We start from the raw sequence: 20267 nt of genomic DNA on the forward strand, positions 1-20267 counted from the left end.
TCCATAGTAGCATATTCTCTAATTTTATCTTCCCAGCATTCTACCGTAAGACCTTTATCAGATCTCCAACTGGTTGCAATTGTTACTCTTGCAGCAGTTAGTAAATAACCGGGACAGTTCATTCAGTTTCTTAAGGAGCTTATCTGGTAATATGCCCAACAACATCATTTTTGCAGATAGAGGAAATTTAAATTTAATTATCTACTGTATTATCTTGTATTCTAGAACATAGCACAGGCCTTAGTTAGCCAAGGTCCTTGTTCCTCTCCAGTATATTCAGTAGCAAGCTGAGGCTGAATACTTAAACCAACAGACTAGCTTTCTATAGAGGGGGTGGAAATATAAGAAATGTAAACAGCACAACCTGCATACTTTCTCCACGCTTTATGAGGAGACAGACGAAGAATTCTTTTTAGCCACTAAATAGACATAGGCATATGACGAGGCAATTGGTAGTCTTCCACAAATGTCAACGGACAGGTGAATGCCTACTTCTAATTGATACATCGTAGGAGAGGCTGCATAAAAGAAAGGGAGGCTTTGCACATTTCAGAGACAAATAGAATGCTCAATCCTAACTGGTGAAGCCACATGATTTTGAATTCATCAGCATCTATAAACCACGGCAATAACACTCTGAGACATCATTAGGACTTAGAGAATAGACTGGTCCGCGTTGAAATGCACAAATGACTCCAACCATACTTCAGGCTGAAACCTCTCACTGTTGAAATGAAGACCTCAAAGGCAAAATAACGACGACATCACAATATACATAAATCAAGAACTGCATGTGGGTTTATTTTACACTTGAGAAAACAGTGGATTTAATTGTGTAAACAAAAAAAAATGTCCTGTACAATATTAATGATAAAACGTCAAAATGTATAATTCATAGTGCATTGCTTGCTTTATTTATTTTTGTCAAATAGTTCCTTTGAGTACATGCATCTGGGAAGATGCAGGTGCCAGCAAAATTTCTCTATTTAACCAAGCTGCAAGGAACTAAATTTTATTCGAAAAAGTGTGGTTTTACATTATATACACAGAAGTTGAATATAAAATGACAATATAAAAAGTTAAAAGAGAAAGCATACAGCCAGAAGGTACAAAGGAAGTGAACAGTTTCAAATGGTACGATATGTAACATATACTTTTTTTTTCCTAAGCTGATGCTGCCAATTTACAAGGAACTCAATCCAACACTTGCCCCATTGTTGTTTTGTTTTCATGTACCAACGCAGCACACCATAGAAAGTTCAGCTTGTACCAAAGTTTACATTTGTAAATAACTATAAACTGCAGTATTTTACAGGGAAAAAAAAAAAGAAAGAGCATTTTTACATTTTTTTTTAAATAGCTTGCATACTTTTTTTTTGCCAACCAAGTGACAATATTCAGCATCCAGAGGGTTGGGGCATAGTGGCAAACTTGGTTTCTTATTTTTTAATTTTCTTAAACATGGTTGTGGTTTCGTAACCCCGTGAGCACTAGATAGCTTTTCACCATCTTCAAAGAACTGCATGCATCTTTTCTTCACAAATAGGATCTGCAGTTTTGTTTTCTAAAAGCTTTTTTTTTTGACACATATAATTAAATTTGTTTTGTGACACAGTCTGATTATGATGAAACAACTTTAAAAAAAACAGAACACAAAAGATCTTTTGGGAAAGGCACAGAAATGCTATTACAGTCCTCAGAGGGTTAAAAAACTGACACTAGGGGGGTTCTGTGACCTTTATTGTCATGGCAACTTTGTAATTTTAGGATGTCTTTTTAGTATTGTTCTTTGTGTCTTTCTTTACTGTTAAATTAACGTCTCTCAATAGTGTCTCCTGCTATATTCTACAAAAGATAGCTTAACATCAAGGACAGATGTTGAAAATAAAGGTCAGACTTTGACTCACAGAAAAAAAAGAAAAAGATTAAAAAAAAACATGCACAGATCAGACAAAGAGCTTATAAATATAACTACAAAATGTATGTAAGAAAAACCAAGGTCCAGATAGGCAGTTCAGCAACAAAAGTAAGACTGATTTCAGAGGCTCAGGTCAGGCCTAGTGCAGTACTATGAAGAAATTTAGTGCAATGTTCCTGTGGTCACTTGCATACCTTGGCTGCTTACCTGGACGCTAATGTTTTTCTAACTCAGTTACATAGATCAAATGGTCCTCAGGGGACTTGCCATGTGTTTTACTAAGGTGCAGTTTTACTGCATGCTTGCTTGCAAAAGTTCGGTTGCAGAGCTTACACTGGAATGTGGAGCCCAAGTCCTCCTCAGCAATTCCTAGTGAGCCCAGAGTTTTATTTGCAAGGACTTTCGAAACATTCTGCTGTTCTTGGATCTGATTTAGTGGCAGTTTGGACAGGTCCTTCAAGCTGAACCCTAAATGTGTCTCCAAGTGACTTATATATGTAGAAGCAGTCCTGAATTGTGAGGCACAATCATTGCAAAAGAAAACAGGATGCCCTGTATCCAAATTCTTTAAAAACTTAGTTCCACCTGTCCTTCTTAATTGATACTTCACATTGGCCAGCCAGTGGCTAATTGTGGTCATGGAAAGACCAGTAAACTTCGAGATATGCACCCGCTCCTGTGGGCCGAGGTCCGACATAATATATTTGCCTTCAGGAGTCTCCCTCAAGCTAGAAGCAAACTGGGCTTGAAGGATCAGAAGATGCTGAGGGTTCCAATTAGACTGCCTACCTTTCCTCTTATGTACTGGTGACAGTTCATCCAGAGCCTCTTCAAAGCTGCTTCCATCAGCATCAGATTTTTCTGACACAGAAGACGGAGTTGAAGACTTGGGAGTCAAGCGCCCTGTGAGGTTCTTTACCATGTCAGAAATATCCATTAGGGCACTCTCCCTTAGAGGAGATGAGACGGAGTCAGTCACACTGGAAACCAGAGGTTTGTTTTTGGACTTTGTTAAGTCAATAGGCTGATCACTGTTTTCATAATAGTATCGGTCAATAGCATCAGTTTGCTTGACCGGAGTTGCTGGGTAAATGGGTTTGTCCAACATACTGTTGCTAATTTTATACAACATGGCCAAAGGGTCCAAAGAAGGGCTTACAGGATTAGAAACTTTGCCTAAATGGGTATTCATGATGGATTGCAAAGCACTCAGTGGGTTAATGAAAGATGGCTCAGGTGAATGGTCTGTGATAATGCCCAAGTTATTACAGCCATTTGTGACTTTTGCTTTAGGTGGCTCAGTTCCATTAAGGGTATGAGGATCTGTTGGACTATCCTTTTTGACCCTCTGAACTTCTCCTTCTAGATTCTTTTTCTGCTGCTGCTGCTGCTGCTTGATGGTTTCCTCTGATTTTGGAAAGTCTTTGTTCTCTTTAGCAGCAGGTGACAATGGCTTAACTGGAGAACATTTTTCTTTCTCTGAAGGTTTGTCTTCCTTTTTAATATTGATTTTGCCTGTGACCTTCTCCACTAGTTCTTCCATTGCAGAAACATTGCTTTTGTGCGGTGGAGGCGTTAAGTTACCTGGGGAATGGATCAGTGCACTGTGCTCCGAAGACAATGATTTTACGCTGCTGGCATAAGAGGGCTGCATTTGAACACTCTGCACAGCTGGCTGAATGGGTTTAACAGTTCCTGGAAGCTGGTAAGCTGCGTGAATGCTGGGATAGCCTCCCCAAGAAGGAGCTCCATTCTGAGCCTTACTTATAGCCGACGTCACGGTATTTTCTAGGGATTTCAGTATATCGATCCCACCTTTTGGGCTTTCATCTAGATCCTCTTCTCTGAGGTACTGATATACGGCTGTTGGCTCAAACTTGTCTGTAGTGTCTTCGTTCTCTTCTTTAATTTTTTTGTCTGTTTCATTAATGATCACCTTTTCCTTCTCCGTGTCTTTCTTCTCCTCCGAGCTTGTAGATCCAGCTGGAGACTCAGGCTGCTTTTTAACATTCGCAGCTGGTAGTCTTGTGTGGGTGGTTGGTGGCAAAGGTATGGATTGTATCTTTTCTTCCACCACAGGATCCAACACTAGCTGTTTTCCTTTTTTGGAGGCGGAATTAGTTACCTTCAAAAAATGTCCGGTGACCATCATATGAGCCGTAAGCTGCTGCAAAGTGTCATGAGAGCTGCCACATTCCATGCATTTCAATATCTGGGCTTTGCGGGCCTCAAACTGCCAAGTGTAGCTAGCACCATTTTGGTATCCATAGCGGTTGTTTGGAGTCACATAGGGATTGGCAGTTTTCTGATCCTTTGCTGCTTCACTAAGAGTAGTGTCTGAAGTGATCGCTGTTGGCTCAGGTGAGCAAGGTGAAGCTAAGTCCTGAAGTGCTCGCTTTTTGGTCGAAGGCACCAGTTTGGTGATGGCTGGTACTGGTTCCTTCAGAGGCACTTTCTGGTAATGTTTTGTTTTTATCATATGGACACTCAAGTCTTGCAATGATTCAAAAGAATGACCACAGTACATGCACTTTAGCACTTTCTGGGCATCCTCTTTGCCTTCCATTTCCATAAGCGATCGCTTCCTAGGCTTTGACCACTGTTTGGTCCTTTCATAATCTTTATCTCTGTTATCGTCCCGATAATGTCCAGTTTCATTCATGTGCACTGTTAGTTCCACCAGCGTGTCATATGCTCCACTGCAGTCTTTGCACCGAAACTTACTGGCACCAGTGAACACAGAACCATAGAGTTTATTGTTTTGCCGGTAAAGCTGTACTGTGCTGAATAGACTGGGTTCTGGGAGAAGTCCGTATGAGGTCTGCTGCAAGGTTTTGGCCAATGCCGCTTGATGCCAGTCATAACCTGAGCCACCACTGTTACTGTTACCAGTGCTACTGATGCTTGTACTGGTACTGGTACTGGTACCAGTGCTGATACTAGTACTTGGGATATTGATACTAGAGTTGCTGTCAGTGGTGTTTTCCTTCGGGCTGGTTTCACTACTCTTTGATTTTTTCAAATCTAAAGCTAAAGTGGACCAGCAAGACTCTGATAGTAAATTTGCATATACAGCTTTTATTTGTGCCAAGCTGTCCTGTGGATAGGAAGCATTGTCCGAGCACTGATCTTCTCTTTCTTCTTTGGAGGAAGTGTTTTTGAAATGAGCCAGCTGGTCGCTATTTTCGCTAAATGGTGAACCATAACCCGCGTCCTGATTTGTTGCCGTGCTGACTGGGGAATTCTGGTAACTCTGAGCCTCTTTGATCTCTGCTTCTTCACTGCACATATAATCGGTTTCCTGGATGTCCAGAGCCAGCCCATCATCCTCAGTGCTTGCTTCATCTATTTCTGCCTCTTTCAGTTCTTCCTCAGGAACATATGCTGAAAAAGAAAGAAAAGAAGTTATAGAACATGCATTTGTTTCCCAGCACCATCATTAGTTCAATAGCAATCTTAACTTTAAAGGCACATTTGCCCATATTGGAGCTCACTATGAACATATATAAGCAGAACTCAGGTTTAGCCTAACAATAATAAGATGGTCTATCTATAGCTAAAGTTGGTACAGAGTAATGAGCTGCGGCACTGCAGTCAAACATTCTGCCGGCTCAAGGTTGACTCAGCCTCCTGAGGTTGGTAAAATGGGTACCCAGCTTGCTCAAGGTAACGTGTAGATGACTGGGGAAGGCAATGGAAAACCACTCCGTAAACACAGTCTGCCTAGTAAATGCCATGATGTGACGCCACCCCAAGGGTCAGTAATAACCTTTATTTTTATTTACAGCTAAAAATACACCTTTCAACCACTTATTCTTGAACAATCCCATGTTTAACTAATTAGGTTGTTCTGGAGTAACAAACGTGACCCTCGCAGTTTTACTGCATTTATTCATTCATCACATTTTTGAGTGGCTATTTATAAACAAAGCTAAAATAGAATGAAATTATATTCATTTTACTGCCTCAACAAACAAGTATGAGTAGAGATTTGAAATTGGATCTCTTCAGTCCATCACTCCAGCCACAACACTACTGAGTGTCAGAATAGAAAATTTATAATATTTGAAGTAGTATAAAACAGGTTTATCTTGGGGCTCTTGTTGGCTTATTGTTATTAGATGTTACATACCACTATATTATTTATACAGCAGCATAATTTATTTTATTTACTTCATTTATGCCCCACCTTTTTTCACAGTGAGAACTCAAAGTAGCTTATATCATTCTCCTCTCCTCCATTCTATCCTCACACCAACTCTGTGAGGTAGGTGAGGCCAAGAGAGTGTGACTGGCCCAAAGTCACCCAATGCGATTCCGTGGCAGAATGGAGATTCAAACCTGAGTCTGATACTATGCTGCACTGGCTGCATCAATATTGCCTTTTCTGCCAAATAACCTTGTGGAAGAGTTCCTTTTAACTGGGTAACCATGACTGGGAAATTCTAACACTGCCAAGTAAACCCATTGTTAAGTAGGAACATGAATGCAGGTACCACAGATCCAAAGTCAGTGCTCCACTGGAATTGATGTCACAACTGACCAAGAAATTAATTAGGAATCTGAATGAAGAGCATGAACAATGAATCAACAGACAAACATTACTCAAAGATTGAAATGGTCTCACATAAGAAACAACAACCTAGGGTTGCTAACTCCAGGCTAGCAAATACCTGGAGATTTTGGGGTGGAGCCTAGAAAGGGCAGGGTTTGGGGAGAAAACTCAGTGGGGTCTAATGCAGTGGAAACTACCCTCCAAAGCAGCCACTCTCTCCATAGGAACTGATATCAGTGATTTGGAAATTTGCTGTAATTCCAGGACATCTCCAGGTCTCACCTGGTAGTTGACCACAATAGCATTAACTAATAGATATTTTCACTTGTCCATCTGTTACAATGATGAATTCAAGCAAAAGCACCTGAATGAGTAGTCAGACACAAACAGAATTAAAGGCACCTGCATAGATCCCGTTATATCATACTCAATAAGAAATTAAAGGTAAGGTTCTAAGATGCTTAGGTTCTAAGAGTCTATAAGATTCTTAAGGTGGCAACTAAATCTAATACAATGGCACAGCACCCAGCTGAATCCACACTGGTGAAAATACAACTCGCAGGACCAGGGAGATGCTGGGGACGAGATCCATGGTTTAGTCAGTATTCTAAGGTTCCTCGTCCTACATCTCACTTCCTGGTGTTGATTAAAACACTATAAACCCCAGCCAGTTAATTTGAAAAGTTCTACAGTCTGTAGCAAACTGATCTGGTCACTGCCCTCGCACACAATATGCTTGTGCATTCAGTTACTAATAACTTCTACAACTTCTACATAGATTGGGGGTGGGGGGTGGGAAACAGAAATAAGATAAATGTTGAAAGAATTTTGCTGTTGGTGATGAATTAATTACAAGTTATTTTATAGTTCTGGACTTTTATAGTTTGTACAGCTTTTTTTAAGAAGAAAAGTATCTTAAAATTAAAAATGGTAAAACCAAACATTGGTTTCTACAGAATTTTTCTTCAACCTACAGAATACTGTTTCTTACTATAATATATACTATGACGCAGACATCACGTAATGATTCTAGAAGAGCAGTTGGCAGCTAAAAATAAAATAAAGTAAGAGATGAATATTTAAAAGTGACAGGCATAAAACATGCAAAAACATATCCAGCTTGATTATTGGCTTACAGTAAACATCAAACTTTCCCATTGTGTTGCCACCTGGTGAAACGATGTAATCTTACCAAATTACGAGTTTATCAGCATTGAACTATTTTTTTTTAAAAAACCGCTAACAAATGTGATATTCATGAGCAGATGGCCACTATCTCAAGATACATTTATTCCAAGGGCCCAGTTCACATAAGTAGCTTACATGCACCTAAGTGATAAATACACATTTTCACTGTATAGTAAAAATCAACCTTGCACATAGTCATCAAATTTCTAAAAGTTGAAAAATCATCTTAATTCTGTTACTGTGAGAGGTTGTATATAAATCAAGGTAGAAAACAAAACATGATGTGAGGAGTTTGCAATAAGGGAAACATTTTACAGTTCACCAAACATCGACAGCTATTTTAAAGGAATAAAGGAAAACATAATTTCCATTTGGATACATTTGTCAGGGTTGACCTCCCTTGCTCTGAAAGATTTCTTCCTCTGTCTATGATAACGGAGCCAGGTTTACCCTGGTCTGGCCCAGTTACTCATATTTCACCTTTAAGGTGAAAGAGAATTTTATTAAGGAAATTAAAGAAAAAAGATTGTAAAAGGAATATAGTTCCAGTGGCAGTTCCAAGTACATAGAAAACAAGAAAAACAGCTCTCTAAATGCACTCACAAATCTTAGCAGCGTAGACATTAACTTCTCATAGCTTTAGTAAGTCAGTTTACATTGTATGCCATTAAAGGTTGAATTGAATTGAAGTCAGTTTACAGTAGCATACTTTTATGCAGGTGTAACATGATGCAAAAGTAACACATACAGGGATGAGGAGATGGAATTGGGTAAAAGAAAAGGGACACAGGCCTGCCAGCACAGATAAGTCTTCATAAAAACACAGGCCATAGACCTTCTGACCCTCTCCAGCTAGCCAACTGATTGTCTGTAAGAAAGATTCTAGATAACAGTAAGTTCTTCCCTTGGGTTGCCAAGTCCTCCCTGGCAACAGGCAGGGAAGGTGGGTGGGACTTACCATCAGTGGAAGGGGGCTGGTGATGACCCAATTATGTCACTTCCAGAAGTGATGTCATCATATCATGACACTGAAGGAGACATTCTATTATTTTAGCAAAAACTCTATGGTAGAAGTTGATTTAACCATAGAGTTTTGCCCATATACCATAAGATCTTCTTTGTTACCATCGATGTGATAACAGCACTTTTGGAAGTGATAAGAACCCTGATGGTCAGCTTGATGGCGCCATGGGAAGGGGGCAACCCTGCTCTACTCCCTCCCATCCCAATCCAACTGAACTGAATGAGCTAATTAGCAATGTTGGGGAAATAGCCTTGGCCAGTAACCATCTATTGGGGAGCAGTGATACCTGTTCTTAATGGACCAGAGAAAGGAGGAAAAAAGTTAAGTGGACATTTCCTCTGGCTTCTCTCTTGACAACACTATACTCAGGGTAGGTCTGACTGAATAGTACAAGCACAAACTTCCTGGTTGTGTGTGTAAAGCCCTTTTAAAACAGCTAAAATCCCATAAATCTACATCTTGCCTGCTTTGGGGGGGGGGGGCGCCTGCAGATTAGCAAACCTCAAGATCCCACATGAGTGCAAGCTGCTCAGTGGTTCCCCTGTCATCTAGGGATGAAAGCCAGCCAATACCCCTCAATACCCCTCAAAGGAGTCCCCAAAAGGCAAGCATACAGGCACAGCTTCCCTCAAAATGGATCTATCCCAATGCTCAGACCACCATAAATACAGGACACCTGCCTGGCTCCTGCTAATGTGTCCAACCAAGCAGCCCATCCCTAACTCCATGAAATGCCCCCTTCTGGGAGGTGAACACCATCTGCCCTGAAGAGAGCAGCCTGTTTGAAAATAATGTCCAGGTGCTGTATCAGATAACAGCCTACTGATTCAATGAGCTAACCTGCTTGCTGACCTGCCTCCTGGCCAGATCCACTCTGTCTAGCAATATGGTACCATGATACTTGCACCACTCCAGGAGCTCTGATTAAAGAAGTTTTGTCTTTGGAAGACTAGAGGTGAATGTTCTAAGACAGTGGTGGCAAACCTATGGCACCCCAGATGTTCATGGACTACAATTCCCATCAGCCCCTGCCAGCAATTGGCCATGCTGGCAGGGGCTGATGGGAATTGTAGTCCATGAACATCTGGGGTGCCATAGGTTCGCCACCACGGTTCTAAGATCTGTTGACACTGAAATGGCAAGATTCACCCCTTTCCGAGTTGGAGGACAATGTTCTTTGTCCTTGTCGAGTTGGAGGACAATAGCTTTGGGGATTCCAGGGGGAAGACTTGCCATGAGATGGTAGAAGAGAAGATCAATGAATTCCTCTGTGACCCATACAGGTGATCTGAAGACAATTGCCAAGTCCCAAAGAGGTTCCCCATCCAGAGAAGGCTATGTAAGTGCTGGTCCAAAAAACAGTGCTATGCCCAATGATCCAACTTGTTTTGTGCTGCTCTACAGGGGCTGAAAAGATGAGCAGCTAGTAACCTGCCTAGGCTAGAGCTGTATGGATGCCTTGTAGGAAGAGAACTGCCAGTACCCAATGACCATGTTTTCTTGAGGGGAGACCAATTTCAGCAACTGTTGTGGCAGCACCGACAGGGAAGGAGTATACCCTGTAATCCCTAGGGAGGTGGCTCAGTGCCATGATGCCAGTCAGCATGGTGCTGGTGAACTAAAACAGAGGAAGGACCCATCAACATGGATGAGAAGAGGGCCAAGAACAGGTGGCTTCAAGGCCAGGTACTCAATGGTACAGCGGCTAGGGCAAGTCTGACCCACTGACGAGGCTCACAGGAAAATCTGACAACCCACCCCCTGCTGGTCAATCTTGATGCACAACATGAGGAGAAGCTCAGACTCCTGCCTCAGAGACATCCTGAAGTTTGAGAGCCCGCCCAGAGCAATTGAGACATAATGCTGGAAACAGTTCACTGCTGCAAAAGGCTCCAAAAGAGACTAAAGTAAACATTGCACAGAAGAAATAATGTCAGCAAATAAAAGGGAAGTGCACAGGACTCCCATGATAACATGCATGGGTGTCTGGTACTGAAGGAGACCCTTTTCCAACCCTCAGTGACCCACCACACATCAAAAGAGCTGCAGGAGTTAGGGGATCCAAATGCTCCTACTGCTGCCAGATGGGAACCTACAGACCTTAGCACAAGGCCTCATTCCCCAAGGGCTGCCATATAATGCAGGACCAGGACCTCAGAAGCTGAACAAATGCTACCACTCCATTGACTATTGAAAAGGCTAAGAATGCAACATGGCAGAGGAGTAGAACTGCCATGTGGAGGGGGAGATTAATTTGAACACTCCCTAAACAATCACTCACAGCTAAGTATCCACAGGAAGTAGTCTAGGTAGTGGTTCACTTTGGAGTCATTGCCTAGAACCTCTCCTTCTGAAACCAAGACAAAGCACCTATGTACCAACCACATGACCTGCTCAGAGCATGATAACTGTGACACCAGAACAGGACCTTTTGTTCTTGAATAGTTCAGTCCAAATGAGCATGACCACCAAAAGGGGGGGGGGAGTCAAGAAAGGCAAGATTGCTCAGTATACCACTTTCAGCACAGTGTGGAGATCACTGTGGCTCCACAAGTAAACACCAAAACCCAAACTGCCAGATGTATCCAAACAAACCTGCAAGGAGTTATCCAGACTTCATGGAAACTGAAAGATGGACACTCCATTAGAACTTCTCCACCAAAAGCAAAAAAAAAAAAAGACTGAAGGATGAAAATCCACTTTTTATTCACTTTTTTTGTCTCACAGAATCATAGAGTTGGAAGAGACAACAAGGGCCATCAAGTCCAACCCGCTACCATGCAGGAACACACAATCAAAGCACCCCTGACATATGTTAATCTAGCCTCTGTTTAAAAACCTCCAAAGGAGATTCCACCACTCTCTGAGGCAGTGAATTTCACTGCTGGAGAGAACTTACTGTCAGGAAGTTCTTCCAAACGTTCAGGTGGAATCTCTTTTTCTGCACTTTGAATCCATTACTCCTGGCAGCAGAAAAGAAGCTTGCTCCCTCTTTGACATGACATCCCTTCAAATATTTAAACATAGCTATCATGTCCCCCCTTAACCTTCGCTTCTCCAAACATCCCCAGTTCCCTAAGTCTCTCTTTGTAGGGCATGGATCTAAGACCTTCTACCATTTTGGTTGTCCTCCTCTGGGCCCGTTCAATCCTGCCAATATCCTTTTTAAATTGTAGTGCCCAGAACTGAACACAGTACTCTAGGGATGATTTTTCACAGTCAAAATGCCCCGTGGTAGATCCAGGAGTGTATTTGCTGCAATGCTTTTTGCCCTGCTTTTGACTCTTCACTGCTCCCCAGATCTTCCTGGAATTTGAGGCAGGGCCAGTGCATTATGCCCAGGGACGTAGGTATAGATTTTTTATGAGGGGGTTCGGGGGTGGGGCCACACCCACACCCACCTCAGGGGCATGGCCACACCTCCCCAAGCCCTGCCCCCAGCCTCAGTGCTTATAAAAGCAGCTCTCTGAGGCCAAGGACGGCAGATCCCGTTCCCCCCCGCCCCACCTCCCCAACAGCTGGGCTCCCAGCCAGCAGCTGGCAGTCCCTTCTGCCCTCCCCTTCAGGTTGAGGCATAGCTAGGGAAAATGGAGCCTGATGTGAAATCTGAGTTTTGCACCCCCCTTCCCCCCATGGGTGGCTGCTGTGATGCTGCAATCCACCCACAACAGCATCACTTTTGATGGTGTTTAAACTAGAGAGCCCAAATTCTCCTTTTAAATCCACCTTAAAGGGAAAATCTGGGGGGCCCAGTTAAAACAACATTGAAAGTGATGCTGTTTTGGGGTGGATTCTCCCCCACCCTGAAACAGCATCACTTTCAATGTTTGAACTGGAGACCTTAGATTCTCCCTTTAAATCCATGCCAAAGGGGGTGGATTTAAAAAGAGAATCTAGGGAAATTTGGGGGGTGCCTGCTGTCAGGGGTACCATTGTTAAGCTAGCAGCATCAAACTGTCATGGTATCAGCAGGAGACTATCCTGATGATACCACCCAGGTTTAGTGAAGTTTGGTTCAGGGGGTCCAAAGTTATGGACTTTCAAAGGTGTAGCCCCCATCTTCTATTAGCTCCCATTGGAAACAATGGGGGATGGGGCACCTCCTTTGGAAGTCCATAGCTTTGGTCCCCCTGGACCAAACTTCACCAAACCTGGGTGGTATCAGCAGGAGACTATCCTGATGATACCACCTAGGTGTAGTGAAGTTTGATTCAGCGGGTCAAAATATATGGACGCTCAAAAGGGTAGCCCCATCTATTATTAGCTCCCATTGTAAACAATGGGGGATGGGGCACCCCTTTTGGGAGTCCATAACATTGGACCCCCTGAACCAAACTTCACCAAACTTGGCTGGTATCATCAGGAGTTTCACCTGACGATAGCCTATAATTTTGGTGCCTCTAGCTTAACAACTGCACTCCCTGCAGGCCAAAAATTGAAAAAAACATTTTAAAATAAAAAAACAAAGGGGGGACAGAGCTTCGGACATGCAATGGGGGCCCCCCCTTACCTATTTCCTTGGTTATGCCCCAACTGTTTCTTCACAAGCCATGTGCTTCTCCATTTGCACTGTGAGTTCTTCCACAATGTCTTCCACACATGTGCGGACAACCTCCATTCCCACGTTCTGGCTAAATCTCCCCCCATTCCTCCCCTCCCCTCCCTTTCACTATTTCAGTTTTAAATGACTCTCACAAAACAGGCACTGAGAATCAGTGCCCTTGGCTCCCCGCCAGGCGCGTGTGCGTGGGAATCGCCATCCTCCACTGCCCCCGATCTAAAATCCTTGCGTGTGCGAGGGAATTGCTACCCTCCTGTTTGCAGAGCCTACACACACTGCTTTTCTGTCTAAAAACCAAAGTTCCTCCCTCTGTGTTTTTTCCACTGCAAGGCAGGGAAGGCGCCAATTCTCAGCGCCTGTTTATTGGAGAGGCAAGCCAGAGCAGTGAGGCGGGAAAAATGGCTCTGGTTCTGCTGCTGAAGAGTTTTTCATGGCAGCAGAAGCCACCGAAGCAACAAAGGGGCATTTCAAAAGGACCTCAACTGTGGCGATTTTTGAAATTAATGGAGCAAAGCCAATGCTGCAGGGCGGCGCTGGGGCAAGAATGTGGCAGACACGCTGCAGCACCAGGAGCCGTGAAGAACTCCCAGCTGCACCAGACTATTCTCCGTGCTAATAACGGGGCATTTTTACTGTGAAAAATCAGCCTAGGAGAGTAGGCTGACCAATGTAGAGTAGAGTGGTACAATTACTTCCCTCAATCTAGACAGTATACTCTTATTGATGCATGCCAGAATTGCATTGGCTTTCTTGGCTGCCATATCACACTGCTAACTCAGGTTCAGTTTGTGGTCTACTAAGACTTCTAGATCCCTTTCACATATACCGTTGTCAAGACAGGTGTCACCCATCCCATATCTGTGCATTTCATTTTTTCTGCCTAAGTTTAGAATCTTACATTTATCTCTGTTGAAATTGATTTTGTTAGTTTTGGCCCAGCTTTCTAATTTGTCCAGATCATTTTGAATCCTGCCCCTATATTAGATACCCCTCCTAATTTGGTATCATTTGCAAATTTGATTAACATGCCCTCTATTTCATTATCCAAGTCATTGATAAAAATATTGAATAGCACTGGGCTCAGGACAGAGCCCTATGGCACTCCACTACTCACTTCTCACCGGGATGAAAATGAGCCATTAATGAGCACTTTTTGTGTTCGGCCAGTCAACCAATCACAAATCCATCTAACAATTGCATTGTCAAGTCTACACCTTTCCAGCTTACTTGCAAGAATATCATGGGGTACCTTGTCAAAGGCCTTACAAAAATCAAGGTATGTGTCCACAGCATTCCCTTCATCTCTGCAAGGGAAGAAGCGTTCTATACATTCTATGCAGGTTATTTATACTATAAAGGTTTATTATAAATTGTTCCTTATGGCAGACAAAGAAAACCCCAAAACCCAGTGACTAGTCAACTGTTATATTGCCTTTTGGGCCAATTAGGTCATGTCAATATGTCCAATATGAAAGTATATTAAAGTGCCATACAATATGAAAGTATATTAGAGTATATTAGACAAACAAAGCAATTCAGAATACTGTGTTTATTTTAGTTGTTTTTATTTTAAAGTATTAATTCTATTAATTTACACTTTACAATTTACACACTTAATTCTATCAATTTACACCCACTAGTTTAACTAATGTCACAATTTACTTATGATTTTAAAATCCAGAATTGCACTGAGCCACAAGTTCACTGAAACGCTTTTGTTATTGTCAAATATAATACTTAGGATTCAGGATTTTAGTAATGTTGCAGTGAAAATAACATATAGTATTTCAAAAGGTTAATGCGCTTCTTTAAGAATGGGAACTTACAGGAATTGAAGATACAGAAACATATAAAATGATTTTTTAAAAAAACCGATTTATTTAAAGCTATTTCATTCTGCAATAGCTTCAGCATGAAACAATACTCTCTATCAACAAAAGGAAGGTTTGCATTTAATTACTACTTTACAACCCTACCAGAGAGGTCAACTAATTACTTAATTTTCTAATAAAACATTTCTGCCTATGCTTTCTATTATAGCTCCCTATAAAAATATGATTTGAGGTTAAATGTACATCTTATAATCACAGAGAAATATTTAAACCAAGCCTGACTTAAAGAAGGCCAAAAATGTGCTTGCAACAACCTATACTATGGTGTATAATATAAACAAACTCTTCTATCTCCCAACAGATTCTAGCTATAGAAAAAAACTGGAAAGTGAGGGTGAATTGTTTTTCTTTTCTTTTTTTATGATTACATCCTGTTAAAAATTTTGCCCATATGATATGCCTTCTGGATCCCACTGTTTCCCCATACATGTGTTGTCATCTTTGAACAGCATTAAAATGTGTGCATTCTAATGTAAGTAGACATGAGGCACAATATATTGTATGCATTAGTAGTATAGTATATTGTGTTTGCTTCAGTGAGAAGGTGTACTCTGTAAATAACAGTCCATTGTCTGAAAATTCAGAAGCAAGTGGGATAATGGTAACATGCTGTGTGTGTGTGTGTGTGTGTGTGTGTGTGTGTGTGTGTGTGTGTGTGTGTGTGTGTGTGTTGGGGGCGGGGCGGATACTTGATCTTGAATACTGAACATACCTACGTTGTTTCTTTGTCTGTTTCATGAAACAATATTTATATCTACTTTCACGCTAAATTGTATTGCTGATAATTTAGATATATTTTGTAGATGAGTAGATATCTAGATATATTTTCCACAATTATTTTTTGAAGATGAGCTAACAATAGCCACTGCATATGAGCTCAATCCCCAATCACTAAAATCAACAGAAAAATTACCATGAATTTCAACCAAATGTAGAATCTATACTACTTGTCTCAATTACTATTCAACTTAATGAGATTAAATTTTATGAAACATCAGTGGCACAAGATTATTATTTATTGAGGACAAACGTTAAAGCTTTAAACATTTCAATACTGTAACAAAGAATGTTGCATAGAAGTACACTTCTACTGACATCTGCTGCAGCCTACCTGAACTCTAGACAGCCATTTCCGTTCAGTTCAAATAACTGCCATTTTCAGTAGAGGAGTCTGAGCTTACTGGCTACAGTAAAATGGATGCAAAACATCTCATATTTTTCCTGATCCACCCTTCATCTGTATTTTTATGCAAGTTCCAAGTCTCATTCCTTCCAATTGGTTTTGTACAGGATAAAATCTCAAAGACTGTGGTTCATGGTTAGGGCTTTTTAACATAGAGGGCTGGGTCCCAACATGCTGTTCCACTAGGATAATGGTGCTTTTGTTAGCAGAATGGAACTACTATGGGCAGAAGAGGGGTAATTTTGGTCAATACTCCCTTTTCTCGGCAGACACCCTTTTTGCCTCTACTGCTGTTTCTGAGGGTCACCTCATTCCCAGGGACTTTTAGGAAGGTGTAGTGGGAGAAGAAAGGAAGGAAACTCCCATTCTGTAACGTCTGCTCCAGATGCATTAATATGGATCCAGCCCAGAATTTCATATGGCATCTATGCAAAAAGCAAACATTGTGTGAATATTCGTTTAGCACCACACAGTTACATAACTATTCCACCACAAGAATCTCCAATACACCTCTCTGTTAACCAGTAATTACTGCCAAGTTGACTTTTGCTTGCCCAATATATGAAAAGTTTTGGCTGGTAGGAAATGCCTATCTATGAAGAGAGATAATAATAGCTTTTTTTTCATTCCCAAAAACCTATATATACATGCAACATAGATATGCAAAAAAAAAAATCCCGATTAAGCAATTAAAATCAGTTTATATGTTGCCAATGTGTCTTTCTTCCACTACACAAACATACACACAAACACTTTTGTAGAACAGCTAAACCTATTCACATAAAACTTAAAATCTAAAGTCCTATGAAATACAAGTAGCTCCATTTCAGCCACTTTAACTATATTGACCTACAAGTTAATATTCTGGCTTAACTCCATGTATCCCAGGTACTTCACAGCTGTGGATCAAGTTCATACTATGGACTGATAAATTTTGGGGATTCAGGACATATCTGACTATGTGCTTTCAGAATATATATCAAGCTAGAAAAAACACCATTAGAAAAAGTATAATTAAGTAAATAAGGTAATCACTTTATTGAAAATGAATCAGATTGAGAGGAACAGTGCGTGCATGCAGGAATGTCTAACCGTCAACGTTAATTAAAGTTTCTGCAAGAATGACATCAGTGGTTCCTGGGCATACCAAAACTGAATGAGAAATCCTTGAAGTAAAATAAAATACTTCTCTCTTTTCCTTCTTCCCTCTGAAACCTTTAGGGCTAATAGCCAATGCTTATAAAATGGAGATGTGAGCAGCTTGTACACTGGCATATTTTCGGAGGGATTCTAACAGGAGAAATGAGCTGGCTCTTCCTCCGTCTGATAAACCACACACTCAAACATTTCCCTTGGAGTCAGGAGAACTAAGGATCTGAGGTGCAGATGAATCAGTCCATCCGCCACCCTACTTTGTCAAGAATATTTTATTGAAATGTTCATTTTCATCCCTGCTGGCAACATTAAAATGGAAGTATTTAACCTGTTTCCATTTCTTATACAAATTACCATTATGGGGTAGGACAGATGTTAGAATCATGCCACACAACTGATTGCCATGCATTCTTTACGTAGAGAATAATAAGAGAGAAAGCTGTTAGAGCATGTTATCCGGCATCAATAATGTTCTCTCTGCTACCAGATTCATTAACTTCCAGCATCACTTTTTCTCTATGCTCCATCTCTTCTCGAGCTTATTTAATTTGGAAGTAAGTAGTCTTTTTCAGGAATAATTTTTTTGATCAGGTGCTCTAAGTTAATGGGGGAAAGAAATAAAAGGGGGGCAGAAGGGGCCATAAAATCCAACATCTTGTCGAAAATGTTATTTCTCTAACAGGAATGATGAAAGAGAAGTCAGTTAACATGCTGGTACTCAAAGGCGGTTGTCACTTCAGATAGTGGATGGCACAACTCACCTAGACAGGTGACACTTTGGCTGAGCAAAGGGTTGCTGCATTATTGAGAGCACCAGAGATCAGGATGACAAAGACTCTAGGCCCAGGTTGCCTGGGGCTCCTTGAGAAGTGAAATCAGCAGGCGCCAGGATTTCAGGCTCCATTTGCATCATCTCCCATCTTTTTTTCCTTTTTTAAAATCTCAGGTAGCAGCACCAATAGACAGCTCTTGGTGAGTCTCTTGCAGTAAGAGGAGCAACACTGCAGTAAATGGACCAATGGTCTGACTTGTAAAGCTTAGACACAAAACTAATGCTGGTTAGTAATTGGAAGATGACTAGATAGGTTTAAAGAAGCCCCCAACTTGATTCTCTCGAGCAATATTTCTGTTTATCCCAACAAAAACATTATAATGAAAAGGCTCAGCATCTAAAAATAATAGAAAATAGTCTACAGAAGTGCACTTTTCGCTGAAGTAAAAAAGTACAATTCCTATTGGAAATAATGGTGCAGCCACCTAATCTTGCTACTGCCAAATTCTTCATTCATTTGCTCTGTTACAACCACAGTGACTTCCTTATTCGGGATCCAGTGAGCAGCTTCTGAGATGCCATTACAAGCAAAAAAAAAAAAAAATTGCTGAAGCTACCAGCTCTTTTTATGTGTAAAAGTAACATTTGATTTGCTTACCTCCAGGAGTCAAATACTAAATCTACTTCCCAGTCTTGTTTTGTTTTAGATCTCATCACAAAGTATTGCTGCATATCAACAGTGATTAAAAAGACAACAAAATACAGTAATCATAAACATAGATGGGATTGTACCTCTTATGCTCTGAGACTCAGAAAAAGAGATAGTAGTGTACAAATGAAAAAGATTTGCAGTGTCGTTTACAATAGAACAGTGATTCGGGGACAATCCATCTACCTATTTCCTTCTATTCAAGGGACACTAAAATAAATTGCAAAGGAATGTGTTCTACATTTTTATGCAGTTGTTTAACAAATCTGCTCAACTCTGCAAAAATTTACTGTTTAGCATACCACACAGCTAAACATATTAGTGCCTTTTAACAATAACAGAAGTAAAGAGCAGCAAAAAATGGAATTCAGTCCAGAATATACAAAATCATTCTCAGAACTGAAATACCATCAAAGTGCCACAATTTAAAAAAAAAAAGAATGCAAGACCTCTGCTAATCAATAACCTCCGACTTTGTCCCCCTCTCCAATTTCTAGTATGATTCTGAATGTTTGATAGGAATATTGGCACAGGCAATTTTGAATACTGTGCTCATTTGGCAAACTCCCACTAGCTAAAAGGAATCACACACTGTTGAGAATTGAGTGAAAACAGAGTAAAAATTTTGAGATTTGGCCAATTCGGACTATTTTTCCCTGAGGAAAGTCTTACTAATATCTCTACTGTAACTGTAGGCACAGAAACCCATTACTTTACTTTCCTGTTTTAAAAAGCTAGCAAATGTTAAGAAAAAAGAGATATACAGGCCATATAAGTAAGACAATCTTGAATTCAAGCTACACCAATCACCCTTGCAAGAATTCACAACTGCAGTGAGCATATATAAGTACAACAATAAAGGGACGGAAAGGAGATAAAAGAAAGGGTGTTTTTTTGTTTGCAAGATGAAATCTTGCTTTGGAAGAGCCATCTTTGCAAAGGTCTGCTACTTGTTAAATCAGTAAGAATATCTGTCAGAGATATCCTGCTGTACCATTTGGCTGATGTCAAACCTAAACAAACCAGATCAGAAAACCAGCAAGTGGCAAAACATAAATGAAAAGGGAGAAGACCAGTCTAACTGTAACTCGCATGGTTTGCTTGCTGATTTTTTGGGGAGGGGGAAGGAGGGAAATAGTGGCAATCACAGCAGTCATTTGCAGTACTAATGTCCAATTCAGCCTCCTTTCATTCTCCTGATTTAGCTGGTCAGAGTAGTTTCATAGCCGACACAGGGAAGCTGTGCTGTTTAGCAGGCTGTTTAATGGGAAACTGGCAGTCTTATTTCTTTTCTAGATTTGGTTTGTCAC

At 40.9% G+C, this 20267-nt stretch overlaps 1 protein-coding gene across 2 annotated transcripts in view; it reads right to left on the reverse strand.

Annotated features, from left to right (window-relative positions):
- Positions 1–775: 775 nt before the first annotated feature.
- The window catches only part of TSHZ1 (teashirt zinc finger homeobox 1), an 86387-nt gene continuing 66895 nt past the window's right edge, over positions 776–20267 (reverse strand). For both annotated transcript variants that reach the window (XM_048507282.1, XM_048507280.1), the window contains exon 2: positions 776–5302. In XM_048507282.1, coding sequence (XP_048363239.1) covers positions 2133–5207 — 3075 coding nt within the window. In that variant the 5' untranslated portion in view covers positions 5208–5302 and the 3' untranslated portion in view covers positions 776–2132. The remainder of the gene's footprint in view (positions 5303–20267) is intronic.

This window comes from Sphaerodactylus townsendi, linkage group LG09 (assembly GCF_021028975.2).
Source record: "Sphaerodactylus townsendi isolate TG3544 linkage group LG09, MPM_Stown_v2.3, whole genome shotgun sequence".
In the NCBI taxonomy this organism is placed as follows: domain Eukaryota; kingdom Metazoa; phylum Chordata; class Lepidosauria; order Squamata; family Sphaerodactylidae; genus Sphaerodactylus; species Sphaerodactylus townsendi.